Source organism: Hylobates moloch, unplaced genomic scaffold (assembly GCF_009828535.3).
Source record: "Hylobates moloch isolate HMO894 unplaced genomic scaffold, HMol_V3 SCAFFOLD_20, whole genome shotgun sequence".
Classification (NCBI taxonomy): Eukaryota; Metazoa; Chordata; class Mammalia; order Primates; family Hylobatidae; genus Hylobates; species Hylobates moloch.
In genome coordinates, this window is record NW_026652295.1 from 19,359,213 (window position 1) to 19,376,805 (window position 17,593).

At 41.6% G+C, this 17,593-nt stretch overlaps 1 protein-coding gene across 3 annotated transcripts in view; it reads right to left on the reverse strand.

The window, feature by feature from the left end:
- Positions 1 to 333: 333 nt before the first annotated feature.
- The window catches only part of MBOAT1 (membrane bound O-acyltransferase domain containing 1), a 115,414-nt gene continuing 98,154 nt past the window's right edge, over positions 334 to 17,593 (reverse strand). For 2 of the 3 annotated variants that reach the window (XM_032141110.2, XM_058432339.1), the window contains exons 10-13: positions 14,703 to 14,767; positions 12,038 to 12,170; positions 9,125 to 9,276; positions 664 to 1,977 (exon numbers count right to left, since the gene is read on the reverse strand). In XM_032141110.2, coding sequence (XP_031997001.1) covers positions 1,851 to 1,977; positions 9,125 to 9,276; positions 12,038 to 12,170; positions 14,703 to 14,767 — 477 coding nt within the window. In that variant the 3' untranslated portion in view covers positions 664 to 1,850. Of the gene's footprint in view, positions 391 to 663; positions 1,978 to 9,124; positions 9,277 to 12,037; positions 12,171 to 14,702; positions 14,768 to 17,593 lie in introns of those variants that run through there. The other variant, XR_004245735.2, reaches the window with a different exon arrangement.

Consider the following 17,593-nt stretch of genomic DNA (forward strand, 5'->3'; position numbering starts at 1 on the left):
CACTATCTAAGATTCTTCCTGGGACAGCAAAGTAGGGTTGCCCCAAGATTTCCTTGTTAAAGTGGGGTGAGACTCATGCACTAGCTCACATATACTACTTCTTAACTTCCACTGTCCCAAATAAGGACTAAAGTTTGGGTTCTAGTGCTCTCCCCCAGCACCAGGACTGTTGACATGCTTTAGAGGAACAGGCACACCACATTCACATTTCACTATCCTAAGAGAAGCAGCAGTAGGACACCTTACGGAAAGACTCACAGCTGATGGTCTTCATGGGACCATCTTGGACACAAATCTCAGCTCCACCACTAATGCTGTGATCTTACGGCAGTTGGCAAATGTCTCTCTGATTCTCAGTACCCTCATCTGTGAAAGGGGGTAAAATCCTACCTGCAAAGTTGGGAATAAAGATCGGAAATTATACCAAAACACAAGACACCCAAGGGCCTGAAATATACCGTAAAACCTTAAGTTGGTGCACATTTGTTAAAACACACACACACACACACACACACACACACACAGGCTTCTGAACATCAAGTCTCTATTGACACAGACAAAAAGCAATTATTCCCATCAGAAACATTTCCTTTATATGGGAACATATTGTTTATTAAATAAGAAACTAATTTCTTATCACTGGATTTGAATAAATTTTCTCCTCCCAAGCAATCTGATTGACAGTATACCATTGCAGCATATATTTTCTTATTATCATCATTATTATTTCCCACAACATTTAATACCACGTTTCCTTCTCTCACATAGAATATTACCCAATAGAAGTCTCCAAAAGGGGCCATAGCACATTCATAACAAAGATAGAAGAGAAAACTTTCAATGTCTGCTTCCCAATATGATGATTCAACTGAAACAAAGCTGAATTTCTCAGCTTTGAAACTGAAAAAATGAAAATCAGCCCACGTGTACATCACGGCCAGCCATGATCATTAACACCTCCACGAAATGAGGGGAGAAAAGAGAGAAACTGCTTCTTCTTACCAAACTTCTATATAACTTCAAATTACTTTTAAAAAAATTTTCCTAAAAGGCATTCTGCTGCCTTTTTGAGGCATGAACATTTGGGTGTCTTCTCAAGACCATCCTCGGGCAAGCAGGTGGCGCCTGTGAAATGGAAAACATTCAGAAAACAGCAGCCCCTCTTCAGCTCAATGTACGGGAGACTTTCTGATTTCCAATCTTGGCTCAGGTCAGAAGAAAAAGGGGAAAGTTTACATTCCTGGAAAAAAAAAAATGCAGCCTATTTGAGGGCATGTCTGACTTTCAGTCCATGCACTAGTCCTCTTGGCTTGTAGAGTTTTCAGTGCCCTGAAACCATGATCCCTCTGCCTCCATGGTCCTCTGAGTGTAGTTATTATGTCTGCAAACCAATAATGTCACAAGTCAAAGGGTCTGGGGCTTCCCAGGGAACCACCATGTCTGAGTATATTCTGATTTGAGAAACATGTGACAAGTCTTCTCAGCACTCGCCTTCTAATTTTTGGAGCCGATGCCTGGGTTCCCAGCATCCAGGTCACAGTAGCTAGAAATCATGCTGGAAGGGCAAAAAGCCAGCAGCCTGGAATGGACTGTCTCTGCAGCTCTGGCACATTCTCCACACACCGCCACACCACTCAAATGTCCTATAAAATATCAAAACCAATAACCTGGACATGGCCGATTTATCTGTACAAAAAGGCTTTATAAAAATACTCCCTGCACTTTAAAAAAGAACAAAATAAAGATGCATGTAAACATCGCCTTTAAGCCACCGGAGGAACCCTTGAAGCCTTGTCATCTCATCTTTCGAACGTTCTGCAGTTTTGCTTGTTCCGCTTCTCTTGGAGGTATCAATCTGTTTTTCTCTTATTAATAGAGTTCAGAGTCTGAGGCCGCCTTTGCGTATGAGCCTGTGGTTTCATTGGCAGAAATAGTATTATCAGGAGACTTATGATGTGCAAATAAAAGTACATGGACCTGGGAATAAAAATATACAAAAATTATATTTCAAGTAAGGATGTAGATGGGAAACATCATCTAATTATATCACCTACAGTATGACAAGTGGGAGCACTGCTTTTGGCATTAGGAGACCTGTCTACACTCAGGCTTTCCTCAATCCGCTCCACAGATAATTCCCTTTGGTAGGTGAGCGGGTCACGGATAGACTGAAACCACAAAACTGGGCAGGGCAAACCAACTGGCTCATCTGTGGATACACACGGTACTGTCCCATTGATATAATAGGCCAACCCAGAGAATTAACCCCACGACAGCCAGACACCCCCAATATTCAAAGTCTAAGGACTCCCAAGACCAAATTCAAACCCAATACTGTCATATGACACTTAATGACATTTCAGCCAATGATGGACCACATTAATGATGATGGCCCCATAAGATTATAATAGAACTGAAAAATTCCTATCACCTAGTGACGTCGTAGCCATCGTAACATCACAGTGCAATGCATTGCTCACGTGTTTGTGGTAATGCTGGTGTGAACAATACTAAGCTGCCAGTTGAATGAAAGACTAGCACATACTATTACATACAATACATAGTACTTGATAATGACAATGAATGATTATGTAACTGGTTTATATATTTACAATACTATACTTTCCCATTGTCATTTTGGAGTATACTCCTTCTACTTAAGAAAAAAAGTTAACTGTAAAACAGCCTCAGGCAGGTCCTTCAGGAGGGATTCCAGAGGCACTGTTATCACAGGAGATGACAGCTCCATGCGTGTTATTGCCTCTGAAGACCTCCCACAATGGAACAAGATGTGGAGGCGGAAGACAGTGATATTGATGATCCTGATCTTGTGTAGCCTAGATGTGTGTTTGTGTCTTATTTTTTAACAAAAAAGGTTTCAAAAGTAAAAAAACAAAATAGAAAAAAGCTTACAAAAAATATAAAGAAAAATGTTTGTATACCTGTACCATGTTTTTGTTGTTGTTTTGGTTTTGTTGTTTGTTTGTTGTTGAGATGGAGTTTCACTCTTGTTGCCCAGGTTGGAGTGCGATGGTGTGATCTCGGCTCACCGCAACCTCCAACTCCTGGGTTCAAGCGATTCTCCTGCCTCAGCCTGCCAAGTAGCTGGGACTACATGTGCCACCACACCCGGCCAATTTTGTATTCTTAGTAGAGACAGGGTTTCCCCATGTTGGTCAGGCTGGTCTCGAACCCCCAGCCTCAGGTGATGCGCCCACCTCGGCCTCCCAAACTGCTGGGAGTGCAGGCATGAGCCACCATGCCTGGCCACCATGTTTGTTTTAACCAAAGTGTTTTATTACAAGAGTCCGTTTTTAAAATGTTTAAAGTTTACAAAGTAAAAAAAGTTACAGTAAGCTAAGGTTAATTTATTATTGAGGAAAAGTTTTCTTAATAAATTTAGTACAGACTAAGCGTATGGTGTTTCTAAAGTCTACAGTAGTGCACAGTAATATCCTAGGCCTTCACATTCATTCACCAATCACTCACTGACTCACCCAGAGCAACTTCCAGGCCTGCAAGCTCTGTTCATGGTAATACAGGTGTATCCTTTTTTATCTTTGCCAGATTTTTACTGTACCTTCTCTATGTTTAGATACATAAATACTTATCATTGTGTTCAAATTGTCTACAGTATTCAGTATGGTAACATACTGTACCGGTTTGCAGCCTATGAGCAGTAGGCTATCCCATACAGCCTCAGTATATAGTAGACTATACCATCTAGTTTGTGCAAGTACACACTATGATGTTCAAACAACAATGAAATTGCCTAATGCTGCATTTCTCAACATATCCCTGTTGGTAAGCAACGTATGACTACATCCTATTCCTTAAACACAATGCAACTAACACTTTAACCCATTGCTCTACTCAAATATAAAAGGTTCTTCTTTTGTGTCTTATGAGCCAGAAGAATCCCAATTTTGAAAATCCAGTCCATAACCCTAAAAATAACTGTCATCTAAATTAATAAAAAAAAAAACCAAGTTTTGCTTTTGATGTTTGTGGACTTCTATTGCAAAGCGTAGTATTCAGCAGTATGCACAATGTAGATATCCCACAAATATTGGGCATATCAATACATGCAAGTAATTAGAAACAGCTGCATTGGCACAACTGCTCTAGATCCATTTGGAAAGGTTCAACTTATACTTTCCCTAATGTTTTTTGAAGAATAAAGGAAAATAATGTTGGGAGGGAGGAAAGCACAACTGATTTATGCATCATTCCCCAACTTCTGTGATTACAAGGTCAGGCACATTAGAATCAGATAACTCACATATGCCCCGAAACTTCCCCATCTTTGGCAGGAGGAATGCCTCCCTGACAATATTTACAGAATAGTGAAGAGCTCAAACAGAAGCAAACATACATACATTCATTTATTCTTTCAATACGCATTTACTGCTTAGGATATGCAAAACAATAAACTGGATCTACAAAAAGGCATCAGCCTCCACCCTTTCCCATGTGGGAATGGAAACAAGACAAGTACATGATTAACAGCTGTTTAACCAGGGAAGGGGTAAGCAGCAACAGCAAGTGACCATCTAATTTACTGTCTAAACCAAGACATTATTGAGCATGGAAAAAGCGCTCCACAGATAAACACGGTGGTTTAACAGGTATAGACTGGGATTCTCATGGGCACACCCTAGCCATAGGGAACTCCAGCTTTCAAAATATGCACATCCAAAATATGTTATACTTTGTTCTTGAGCTTTGTCTTAATCTTTCATATGTGGCCAAATCTACACTGGAATAATTACATTAGGTAAAATCCAGCTACTTTGAGCATCATGTGGAAAACACCTAGTGAGGTTTAGTAACCTTTTCTGACATTTCATATTTCTCTAAACTTTTAAGGAATATTTCATCTATTATGGAAAGACTAAACTAACATTTATTGATCATGTCAGGCATTGACCTAAGGACCCAGATATAAAGATGAATTAGGCAGGGTTCCTGCTCTCAAGGAGTTTGCCATCTACGAAAGTTTCTACGCAAATTCTAACGTTCTGGCCAGGTGCAGTGGCTCAGGCCTATAATCCCAGCACTTTGGGAGGCCAAGGTGAGTAGATTGCTTGAGTCCAAGAGTTTGAGACCAGCCAGGGCAACATGGCAAAACCCCATCTCTACAAAAATAAAAAAATTACATGGGTGCAGTGGCACGTGCCTGTAATCCCAGCTACTCGGGAGGCTGAGGTGGGAGGATCACCTGAACCAGGAGGCAGAGGCTAGGGCAAGCTGAGATCGCAATTGTGCCACTGCACTCCAGCCTCGGCAACAGAGGAGACCCCAACTCAAAAAACAAATAGAAAAACAAATTCTAACGTTATTACTCACTGAATTTAAGAAAGAGTTATCCAGTTCAAGACAAAATGATGTATGTGAATTTGATTTTCAAAATGATTTCATAGAAAGGTTCTTTCATAACATATTTAAGTATTCACTTGGGCTCATTTACAACTTAAAGAAGTTAGACTGAGCACTCCAAGGCTGAGATCTGAAGCCACTCTAGACTGAACACTGACTACACCTAACAACGAAGTACAAGTGAAATTTCAATGTTAAACAATGAGGATCTACTGAGAAAAGGGTTTGCATACAACTGTGGTTTACTGCTAGCTACTGAATTTAGCCCAAGGGGAGGAACAGCTCTGGAACGCAACCAGGCCTGCCTTCACTAAAAAGCTATGCAATTTTATTTCTTCACCAGATTCAGGGATTTTCTTAAAAGATTATGAAAACACTGTTTGAGGTATAATCAATCTGGAATAGCCACTGGCAACATGTGGCTGTTAAAATTCTAATTAATTAAAATTCAATAAAATTGAAAATTCAGTTCCTCTGTCCCACTAGCTGCATTTCAAATACTCAATGGCCACACATGTTGGGTGGCCAGCATCTCAGATGGCACAGATGTAGAGCAGTTCTGTCATCATAGAAACTTCCTCTTTTTTCTGAGATGGAGTCTCGCTCTGTCACCCAAGCTGGAGTGCAATGTTGTGATCTCAGCTCACTGCAATCTCCACCTGCCGGGTTCAAGCAATTCTCCTGCCTCAGCCTCCTGAGTATCTGGGGCTACAGGTGCATGCCACCATGCCCAGCTAATTTTTTGTATAATTAGTACAGACAGGGTTTCACCATGCTGGCCAGGCTGGTCTCAAACTCCTGACCTCATGATCCACTCGCCTCGGCCTCCCAGTGTGCTGGGATTACAGGCGTGAGCCACCGCGCCCGGCCATCATAGAAACTTCTATTGGACAGAGTTGATCTAGACAGGAAACTTAAATTCTATAAATAACTAGAAACCAGAAAATACACTAGGTTGGATCATCTAAAATAGGCCTACTTGACCCAAAAAATGTCAACTCCTGTTTCATCCTAAACAAAAGTGTTCTTAAAAAAATATTCTGGGTTGATTTTAAAAAGAAGTGAAAAGCTATTTGATAATTTAATTCAGCCCCTTGAGTTCCTGCCTAGGCCTAGTTGTTACGCTTTAGTTGGTTAAACACAATATTATCACTAGCAAATCGCTTATTGTGATCCCCAAGCAGTAGTTTGCATCCAAAATAACTTCTCCTAAAGAACTTTTTAGTAACACCACTACTGATATTGCTATTAAGGGAACACTGAGTCTGAAACTCAGGTTTAACATTTAGCTGCTGTGTAAATTTTGTTACTCACCCTCTCTTGAGCCTCCACTTCCTCATGCGATAAACAGGGACACTGATACGTACCGCACCGCTCTCCTCAGCTCACCTCCCTCCACCTTGGATTCTATGTTCTGCCCACATTCACGTTTCTCTGGTCTTCAGTGCTCGGAGCTTCGTGCTACACTATGGGGGGCTGCATGACGGGGCTTTTCTAGGCTGTTTCCAAGTCTGGAGCACGGCCCACAATGCCCGCCTCGCCCACCGCACTCACACATACTGAGCCTGCTTCACTCCCACTGCACAACTTCCAGGACTGAGCTCAAAAAGATGACCCCAGTGCCTAGGCTGAGGCAGATTCCTGTTACATACTCTCTTAAAACTCTATACCATTCACTCAGAGTATGATCTCAGCATGTATTTATACATTTGTCAATTACTCCCTGTCTTTTCCATCAAGCTATCACCCCAGTGAGAGCAGAAATGATTTCTGTATTTTGCTTTCCATTCTAGCCCCAGATTCTAGCACAATGCCCAGCACACTATAGGTATTACATGATACTGAGTGGAATACAGGCACTTCTGCTATAACATGATCAATATATTCCTTAAAAATCTTGTATGAGGCAATATCAGGGGCTTAGAATACTAGGGCTTACAGGAAAAAAAAAATCATGTTAGAAATAGATAACTCAAAACCTAGGAGGAGTCTGTAACAGAAACAGAGCTCTAAAGGAGACAATTTGGACAGCCCCTGCAGACAGCTCAATGGCGCCAAAGGCTGCTTCTGGGTATGTTAAAAATGCAGAAGACAAAAGGGCAAATGTTGGCTTGAGGGCACTGACAAACGGGAATGAAATTGGAGCCGGAAGCACGTGGGGCTGCCCTAGGTGGGCACAAGGAGGCAGAAACAGTCAGAATGCCGGCTTGGGGATGCGCCTCTCGGAGGAGGGAGCCCCAGTGAAGGGGGCTCCTGTTTGAGGTGTAATCAATCTGGAATAACCGCTGGCAACACGTGGCTGTTAAAATTCTAATTAATTAAAATTCAATAAAATTGAAAATTCAGTTTCTCTGTCCCACTAGCTGCATTTCAAATGCTCAATGGCCACACTTGCTGGGTTTCTCATATAGGACTGAAATGCCTCCTACCTCTCTAGCAGCTGAACTGAGGGCTTCTTTTTGGCTGAAGCTTATAATTCTCTTCCCACTCTTCTGGCACCCCTTTGCATAGAAAACTTTGGGTATAAACCAGTACAGCTTCCACGTTATATTGACATAATTTCTTATCACCTAACTCATAGTATAAAAGCATATATTGTGACAGAATGGACTTCATTGATGAGTGTTATATGGTTCCCTCAACCTTCTCTTTCTATAGCCTCAAAAAAATCATCCCACTTATAGACAATGATACACATATTGAGTAGTAAAAAATTCTTCAATCCATTCATGACCCCTCCATCGGCTATAGGGAATTCCCAACTTAGGAAGAAGGTGTGTTTGCACTGTTTATTTCTAAGTAACTTTTAAAAAAATGATACGATGTTCCAAAGTTAACCTAGAAAAGCCTGTGCAACTCATTAAATAATACAAGGTAGCATTTATTGAGTACAGACTATATGCCAGATACTGGCCAGAGCCCTCTGCACATTTACCTCATTAATTCTAACATTACAGTACTAAAGACGGTGCTCTGCGGTGAATTTTCTTCTCAGCCTCATTTTCCAGTTGAGAAAACACAGGTAAAAGAGGTTAACAACTTATCAAAGATCACACACAATCAGTTCACAAGAGCATGTGCTCAACCACTTCGCAACAGTGGAGAAATACAGTTCATTACACATAACTGTGAAAGAATAAAGGTCAGCAATTAGAGGTTTGCAGTTCACCTGGAGCACAGGTGTTTGACTATAAAGGTTGGTCTGTGGTGCGAGCCTCCTCCTCCTCCAACCTCAATTCCACATACACCCCTCCAACACATGCAACTGGCAGCATAAACCCCCCACCAGCCTCACCAGGGAGCCCTTCGGCACATCACTCCATCAGGCAATGACAGCCTCAGCTGCACTCCCCGCTCCCGCCTCAATTTCTGTCCTGCTCTCAGACACCTCATAGTCCCCAGTACAGCCTACCTCCCAGGAGAAAGAGCTAATGGCAGCAAATTTACCCTCTGAGTTTTTAATCAGGGTCCATCCCTTGAAAATATACTGCCATGAGGGGGCCCCTGAGTGACATTCTGAACGGCTTAAGGGATATCCTGTCAACAGTGCTCATACGTATTGGAATTTGTACATTGGCATCTCCAGGACACCTATTTCCTCTTAAAGCTTCTATGGACATTTCCCACACTGAAGCCCCAGTTAGAAGTGTTTAGGACTGCTTCATTCAATTTACTGCCTCCTAAGTCAAACACAGTGAAAACAGAGTCGTTTACTAGATGGCAACTGAGAACAACGGAAACTTACTTGTATAAGCTGATGGTCGGTTCAACTGCCAACATCACAAAGGGCGCCACCGTGTAAGAGACAGCCAGCTGAGTGACAGCCCAGGTGCCTGCATCATACACAGCCTTGAGAGCTCTTGAAGAAAGGAAGTAATGTCTGTAGTTGTTCCTGACCTGCAGGCCAACACAGGCAACAGTAGTGAGGAGAGGGTGAAAAACAAATGACAACTTTTACTCTGTGCATGCAGATAGTATGCCACAGGAACATGGGCTACAGAAGATAACCAACATCTGAGTTGTATTTTTGACTACAAATACCTTCAGGACTCTTTTTTTTTTTTTTTTTTAAAGAAAGAGTCTTGCTCTGTCACCCAGGCTGAAGTGCAATGACGCAATCATAGCTCACTGCAGCTTCAAACTCCTGGGCTCAAGTGATCCTCCCACCTCAGCCCCCCAAGTAGCTGAGACTACAGGCGCATGCCACCATGCCCAGCTAATTTTAAAAAAAATTTTGTAGAGATGTGGGTCTCACTTTGCTGCCTAGGCTAGTCTCGAACTCCTGGGCTCAAGCAATCCTCCTGCCTCAGCCTCCCAAAGTGCTGGGATTACAGGCATGAGCCACTGTGCCTGGCCAACTTTTCTTATTAAAATAATAATAATAATAATAATACATGTTCACTGTAGAAAAATGGTCAAACTAAGCAAACCAAAAAAAATTTTTTTTTCTTTTTTAACACCTCTCAAAAGAAAGCATCACTTAAAAACTTGGCACAGAGCCATCCAAGCTTTTTCTATTCGTATGTATCCATGTTAATATTCTTAATGGTACCAATATAATTTCTACCTCATTTTTTCATTTAGTAATATATCATGCACTTTTTTCCGTGTCAGTAAATATTAATCTCCAATATAATTTTAAGTTAATTATGGAAAAATCAGCTTGTCTTCCCATCCCATTTTGCTATTATAGATAATTATGTGATGCATATCCTTGTAAATAAATCTCTGACCTGTTTCCTAGTTACTTCCTTCAGGTAATGATAACACAAATAATATTACTATTACTAATAATACAAGCAGCTACCATTTACTGAGTGCTTACTCTGTGCCAAGCCTATGCTAATGCTTTGCATGGCTCATCTCTGGTTGATTCTCTCATCAAGCCTATTATGTTAGCATCATGATTCCCATTTTACAGATAAAGAAACTGAGACTTAGGTAAAGAGACAATTCTTCGAAATGGAAAATGCTAGGTCGAAGGATACACTCATTTGTAGATCTTTTGACACGTATGACGAGACCTGCCTCTAGAAAGACCCCCAGTTTCCAGATTCAAGTCAAAGGCAGAGCTGAAAACAATGGGAAGGTGATAGGCAGGTCAGCCCCAAAGCAGAAGACGCATCAGTGCCCAAGGTTGCCTCTCAGCCCTAAGTTCCTCAGGACAGAGACCGGGGTCCACCCATTGAGCAATGCTGCACATCAGGTATGAGATTTTACCGGGTCACTTCTAGGGCCCAAAGACACTTTATGACTGCTGAGTTCAATCGCCTTCTAGACAAAATAAAAACACTGCTCTATCAACTCTCTCCTCTCTATCCCCTACCTAATTCGTTTGCGAATAGTGTTTCCAGGCCATCCAAAAGAAAAGCTCTACACAAATCTGAGCCTTTATGCCAGTTGAGACCACAGAGTAAAAGACACCTGAGGGAATAATAGTCTGGATATATTAGCACACAGAATTCTGAGTTTTATTTCTTAATTTGGCCTGACCACTTGTTCTTTAGTTTTCTTTTGTAATCTAAACAGTTACATGAACAGGAGAGAAGAAAATGTCTCCCCTGTTTTCTATGTACAAATATGTACAATATGCACTCAATTTCAAAAGTATACCAGCCAGCATGAACAGTAATCCACTTTGTTCATATATATATATATATATATATATATATATTCCAGCACACCTGTGTCTAACTAAAATGAGATCCTCAGGGGAGGGACTCTTGTCTTGTTCACTGTGGTAGCCCAGCGCCTAGAACACTGACTAGCATACAGTAGGGCTCCTGAAATCTTCAAAGGATAAATGAATTAAAGGGTGAGTAGATAGCTATGTGGGGGCTCCTGAATTCACATCCAAAATATGGCTCAATCAACGTCAATAAAAACTCTAGGCATCAGAAATAAGGAAGGCCACAATCACAATCAAAGACTAAAACAAAATTAAATACAAAACTCCTGTATTTGGCAATGAAAGCACTGAATCGCAATTACTTCTATGCATGTTCGTCTCCTTCTTGGAGGAGAGTTTTATTCTTTATTATCCTGCTCTACAACAAGCAAATTGCAGAACAATCTAGAGAAACTACAGGCTCTTGAAAAACCCTAGAGAACCAAATTTACAAAAGTCATAAACATATACTAAGCTAACTGTGTTGGGCATGTGAACACATGAGGTTAATCTCCAACAGACTCACTTTCCGTGGCCGCTATTTCACTGACTGCTCAAGAGATTTTGTGAGTTATTTCTAGGCTCGGGGCAATGAAACGAGAAATTAAGCAAAGTATAAGCAAATTGAAGTCCTATGGTGCCTACATTAATTAATAACCATCATCATCTGTAATTAGTAGACTGTTCACAGACTTTAACAATTAAAAATGTTTTCATCTCTTAGGGTACTAAACATCGTCCCTAAAATTGCTTTTTTTTTTTTCACAAACTACGAACATACAATGGTTAACCGTTTTTGTAATGACTCCAGAGGTTCCTACGTATTGCAGTATTTCTCTAATGGGAAGACTCTGGCATATTGTTTGATTTTTCAAAACATGACTCCCACCTTCACATCCCACCCCCAACCCCTACTAGGACCCAACAGATAACAAACATGCAGGCATCAGATTACTAGGGGGAAAGACCCTAGGCCTAAAGGACACTTACCGCTCTAGCTGCTAATGTGACAAGAATTCCAGTTAAGAAGGTAAAATAGTATCCAGGGTAGACACCATGCCACAAAGCAGACAGGATGAAGGTTAGCACCGTGGGGTACCATGGAACCCGCTGATAGCACACACTGTGAAGAGAGGAAGGAATAAGACACAGGTGAAACATACCAGAAACTTCTTTTTTTTTTTTTTTTTGAGACGGAGTCTCGCTCTGTCACCCAGGCTGGAGTGCAGTGGTGCGATCTCTGCTCACTGCAAGCTCTGCCTCCCGGGTTCACGCTATTCTCCTGCCTCAGCCTCTCCGAGGAGCTGGGACTACAGGCGCCCGCCACCACGCCCGGCTAAATTTTTTTGTATTTTTAGTAGAGACGGGGTTTCACCGTGGTCTCGATCTCCTGACCTCATGATCCGCCCGCCTCGGCCTCCCAAAGTGCTGGGATTACAAGTGTGAGCCACCGCGCCCGGCCAACGTACCAGAAACTTCTAAGCACAGCTGCTGCTTCTTGGATAAGACCATGCAGAAATCATTTGGTCCGTTACTGATGGGATGCCTCCCTAACCGTCTTCGGGGACTTGCAGTGCAATCCAAGTAGCCTGGACTGCCCTGGTTTCCTTAAGCATTACCAGATAGGCAATTCACAGCTCAGCCTTTTGAGGAGATGTTATACCTTTTTAGCCTCCATAGACTAAATGATCTGGACCCCCCACACTGTATCTGTTACAGGTCTGAGTGCTCACTTTCCACCCAACAGGAGTTCCTGCCTTACAGACGCTTACTCCACCAATGGCCTCATCTACTGGGGGTGCTTAAGTAAGTGCCATTGGCATTAACAATTTTGGAATCAGGGTCTTTAGAAATGAATATCCTTATTTAGTAAAAATTAATTTACCTTTCCCACCAGGCTCCTGTGCCATCTAACCTAATCGGCACCATCACCCTGTTCATCTCTTTTGGCAATGACTCCATCACAAAATCAATGTGTCAGTTATGTGACCTCTTCAGGTCTCACAGTGTCCATCAGATTTCAATCCATGAATCTGCCTTAAAGAGTCATACTGTGACAATCAAGAAAACGTCAGCAAATACCCTGAAGGTTTTTGGCTTTCTGATTGTTTATTTAAAAAAAAGTGATAGGGAATTTCCCCCCAAAACTCAGTCTAGGAATTGCCAATGGCACTCTAAGGAAGCCACCATCTGGTTTACTAAATGAGAGGACCCAAATAAAAAATAAAATTGAAATTCAAACAGTTAACACCAACCCAGCACTGTATGGGTGGTCAACAGTAACCGATTTAAACACAGACTAAGCACTATGGTGCTCTCTTCATAGGAAGAAAAAGAATGCATTTGGAGAGATGAACACAAGACTGAGACCCCATTTGGACACAGGATGACACAGCACATTGGGAGTACTCAGTCTATAGAAATAGAAGTTCCTGCTAAAATCATTTGCAAAATTAATTAATAGCAATAATGTTGAGGCCAAAATTTCAAGATGACTATGTACAGATCAATTATCAGAAAATACTGCATGAGTTTACTTTGGAGGAATTACTACACACTGTGTCTCTTCTCTTACCCCAGTGTTTTGACCCATGAAAGATGCTGCTTATCAAAACAGTGGAATCTGCTTCAAAGCTTAATATTTTTACACTCTCCCTGTATTCATTATGATAGGCATATCACTGGTAGAAGAGCTTGCTGCTTCAAGGACAGCATATTATTATTTCTGTAGTAAATAACGTTTTAAATTTTGGAACACGTAGGAAAACAAAAGGATAGGGAAATATCAACAAAAATATAAATTTTAAAAGCATAAACATCTGGGATACCATAAAGCATTTACTGCTAGGGGTGAACACTGCAATCATCAGTGATGTGATGCAGGCATTAACCTTCCTTGACATCTGAGCAATAGACTCTCCCTTTAGGTAAGAGGCAGCACAGTAGAGAGGTCAAGAATCTAATTCTGGGCCGGGTGCGGTGGCTCCCGCCTGTAATCCCAGAATTTTGGGAGGCCAAGGTGGGTAGATCACCTGAGGTCAGGAGTTCGAGATCAGCCTAGCCCACATGATGAAACCTCGTCTCTATTAAAAATACAAAAAATTAGCTGGGCTTGGTAGTGGACGCCTGTAATCCCAGCTACTCGGGAGGCTGAGGCAGGAGAATTGCTTGAACCCGGGAGGCAGAAGTTGCAATGAGCAGAGATCGCACCATTGCACTCTAATTTGGGCGACATAATGAAACTCCTTCTCAAATAAAAAAAAAAAAAATCTAATTCTGAAACTAGACCATTCGCACTTGTATCTATCCCTTAGCTGGGTGACTTTGGGCAAGTGACATAACCTCTCTGGGTCTCACTTTCCTCATCTGCAAAATGGGGGTAATGACCCCCAACATCTCATGGGATTGATGGACGATTAAACCAGGGCCTGGTATACAGGAATGGCAGCATTCAAGGATATAAAATAAATATGCTACATTATGACCTTCTCAAATCACTGTATTTCTACTTTTTCATTTATGGGGCACAGATGTTAACACAAAACTAGAGTGTCAGATGACATTGCCACAAGCAGACTCCCACCGTTCATCTACTGACTCCCCTCCAAACATATCCCAGTGCCCTAAGTAATGAGGTCGTTTTTGTTTTTCTTACCACTTTAGCCAAGTAGCTGTCTGAATATTCCAGTTTTCCAAGTACATTTTGAAACTTGTGGCAGTCTGGAAAGAAGAAAATAACACCTATCATTAGCTTTAAAAATACCCCGAGTAATGGAAAGTTCTCCCCAGTTTCCCTGGCAGCAGGTTAGATACGGTATTTCAATAGTGACTACTCACAGTCGAGAGCAAATCAGCTGTTCCATCCTACACAGGACAATTTTCTGCTGTTTATAAGATCCACTTTGCAACTAAAACTTGGCTTGCGAAGTCTCAATTTTTTTCAACATGTATTTTCAAATTACAAGAAAACTGAAGGAACGTTTTGTGGGTTTCCCTTCTACTCTGGTTAAAATTTTTTAAGCCATCTGAATTTTATAATTAAATATTCTAAAAAGGGATTTGCCCCAGGAAAAGTTTAATCATGGGAATTTGGTGCCTTCATGGGGACAACTTAAATTTAATCGTCATCTTTTCACTGCGTAGCCCTCTAAAACTAGGTCAGTCTTGTGCAGTTAACTCTATAAATAGCTACTCAGGTTCCAATGTTTCCAATTGTTTCTGGAATAGTAAGAGATTTTATGCATGAAGGCATCACAATACAGGAAAGGAAACAACTATCACCCAACTGGCAGTGACGCAAGCAAATCAACCACTGAAGAAGGGACATCCCACAATAACCTATAACCTGGGTTTTCTCATTAGGAAAAAAAAAAAAAAAGGTCTTATCCAAGTTCTAGTGATAAAAAGCATGATGCAGCCGGGCATGGCAGTTCATGCCTGTAATCCCAGCACTTTGGGAAGCCGAGGCAGGCAGATCACCTGAGGTCAGGAGTTCAAGACCAGCCTGCCCAACATGGCGAAACCCCGTCTCTACTAAAAATACAAAAATTAGCTGGGCATGGTGGCGGGTGCCTGTAATCCCAGCTACTCGGGAGGCTGAGGCAGGAGAATTGCTTGAACCCTGGAGGCAGAGGTTGCAGTGAGCTGAGATCGCACCACTGCACTCCAGCCTGGGCGACAGAACAAGACTCCATCTCAAAAACAAAAAACAAAAGAAACCATGATGCAAACATACAAGGATCAGAATTACTAAAGAAGGTAGAAAGTCTAAGTGCCACTTTTTTCTGAAGTGTTTTCAACCATAAGAAAATCATATATAGGCCACACATTGGCCTAATGTAATATGTTTGTAAGGGACAGAAGGAAGGAGGAAGGGAGAGAAAAGTAGGAGGAAGGAAGACAGATGTAAAATAGATCTTTTTATTGTGAGTTTTTATTTCAAAACCTCAAGGAGTTTTATTTATCTATTTCTTCTGCTAATAAAATGCTATAAGCCCAGCCTCAAGGTGTCTTAAACTAATCAGACTTCCTTGTTTTTCTTTAGCTCCTTATTCTATATCAAATGTATGATGAAAATGTAAACTTTCTCCTTCTGGTTTTCTTTTATAATAAGTACATAACTTAATGACTTAGCCCTTTATCCTGAAGACATGTCCACTGTGGAAGGATTCTGTTTTTTGGCGCATAGCTAGGGGGACTAGTAAGCAGCCGAAGGTCAAGGGGGACCACTCTAAAGGACGTTTACCCAACAAAACTCCAAGGCAGCCAGTCCGTGAGTTTGGAGGGAGAGACGAATCTTAGTGGGAAAAAGGGGAAAGTCATAACACACTTGAACTCTCTCTGACATCATCTATATAAAAAAGAGAAGCTTACGGATCATGTATACTGCTTTTCCAAAACTCAGATAGTTCATTCTGAAAGCTGGACCTTGTCCACTTACAATGTGGTCCATCCTGACCGGGGACTGCTTCTTGCCTCACATGCAGTGACCAATAGTAAAAGCATTATTTGTTCATTCAGAACTGACGCTGGACTTTGGCCATGCTCCTATAGCATCTGCCAAGGCTTTCCACCCACAGGAGACCCCAGATCCTCTAGGACTATACAAAAATGAGTGTTTTGCCCACAGTGGCCCTCGATTAATATCTGTTGAATCTGATTGACCTGAATAACCAAATAGCATGATGAGTTTAAGTTGAATATATGATGTAATTTACTTAGATAACAGTGGCATGCTTCTCTTTCTGCTTGTCTGCCTTTTGAAGTAGCGCTGTCTCAATGCTAAAAAAAAAAAAGAAAAGTGAAAATATAATCCTCCCTATAAATTCCACCATGTTTTGTAGCTAAAATGTAGATCACTTTTCCTCTGGAGGCCGTCCACATGCAAAAAGCCTCAGGCAAAAGATGTTGGGGGCTTCCCCCATGTCCCCTTCTGGCCTAGTTTCCACCCAATGTAGGTGGCAGGTGGCCAGTTTCCATCTATCTCTGGCTTCTTGCTCTACACACACAACCCCTCCTGCCCAAACTCTCCAGTGGACTCTGTCTGCCCTGTGGCAGGTGGAAAACCAAAACCAACAGCAAACATAAATCACCTGGCTAGGAACGCAATGCTACTGCATGTTGAGAATCATGCCCCTCCTCCCATTCAGCTGCAAGGGGGAAAGGGTCTGCGACCTGGCATTCCTGTCTACTCCGAGAGCTAGCAATGCAAAGAAAATCCAGAATGATGTGGCCCCAAGGAGACCACCTCTGATAATGACAGCAGACCAAAAACTGTGGTGCAAGAATGAAGACAGAGAGAAAAACCACACCATTATAGTGGCCTAAAAGTTGTACATTATGACAATTTTTCTTAAAAGTGAATGGATTATAAATGCCTCCAAAGGAACCACATAGAACGTTTGCAATATTGAAATCAAAATACAGGAGCTTCCAGTCTGCATTCATCACTGAAATAGGTAGAAAGAGAAGACAGAGAGATGACATTGGTACTTTCTAGTTGAAAGAACAGGAATGTAAACAACAAAAAGATTTTCCTGGCCCTTT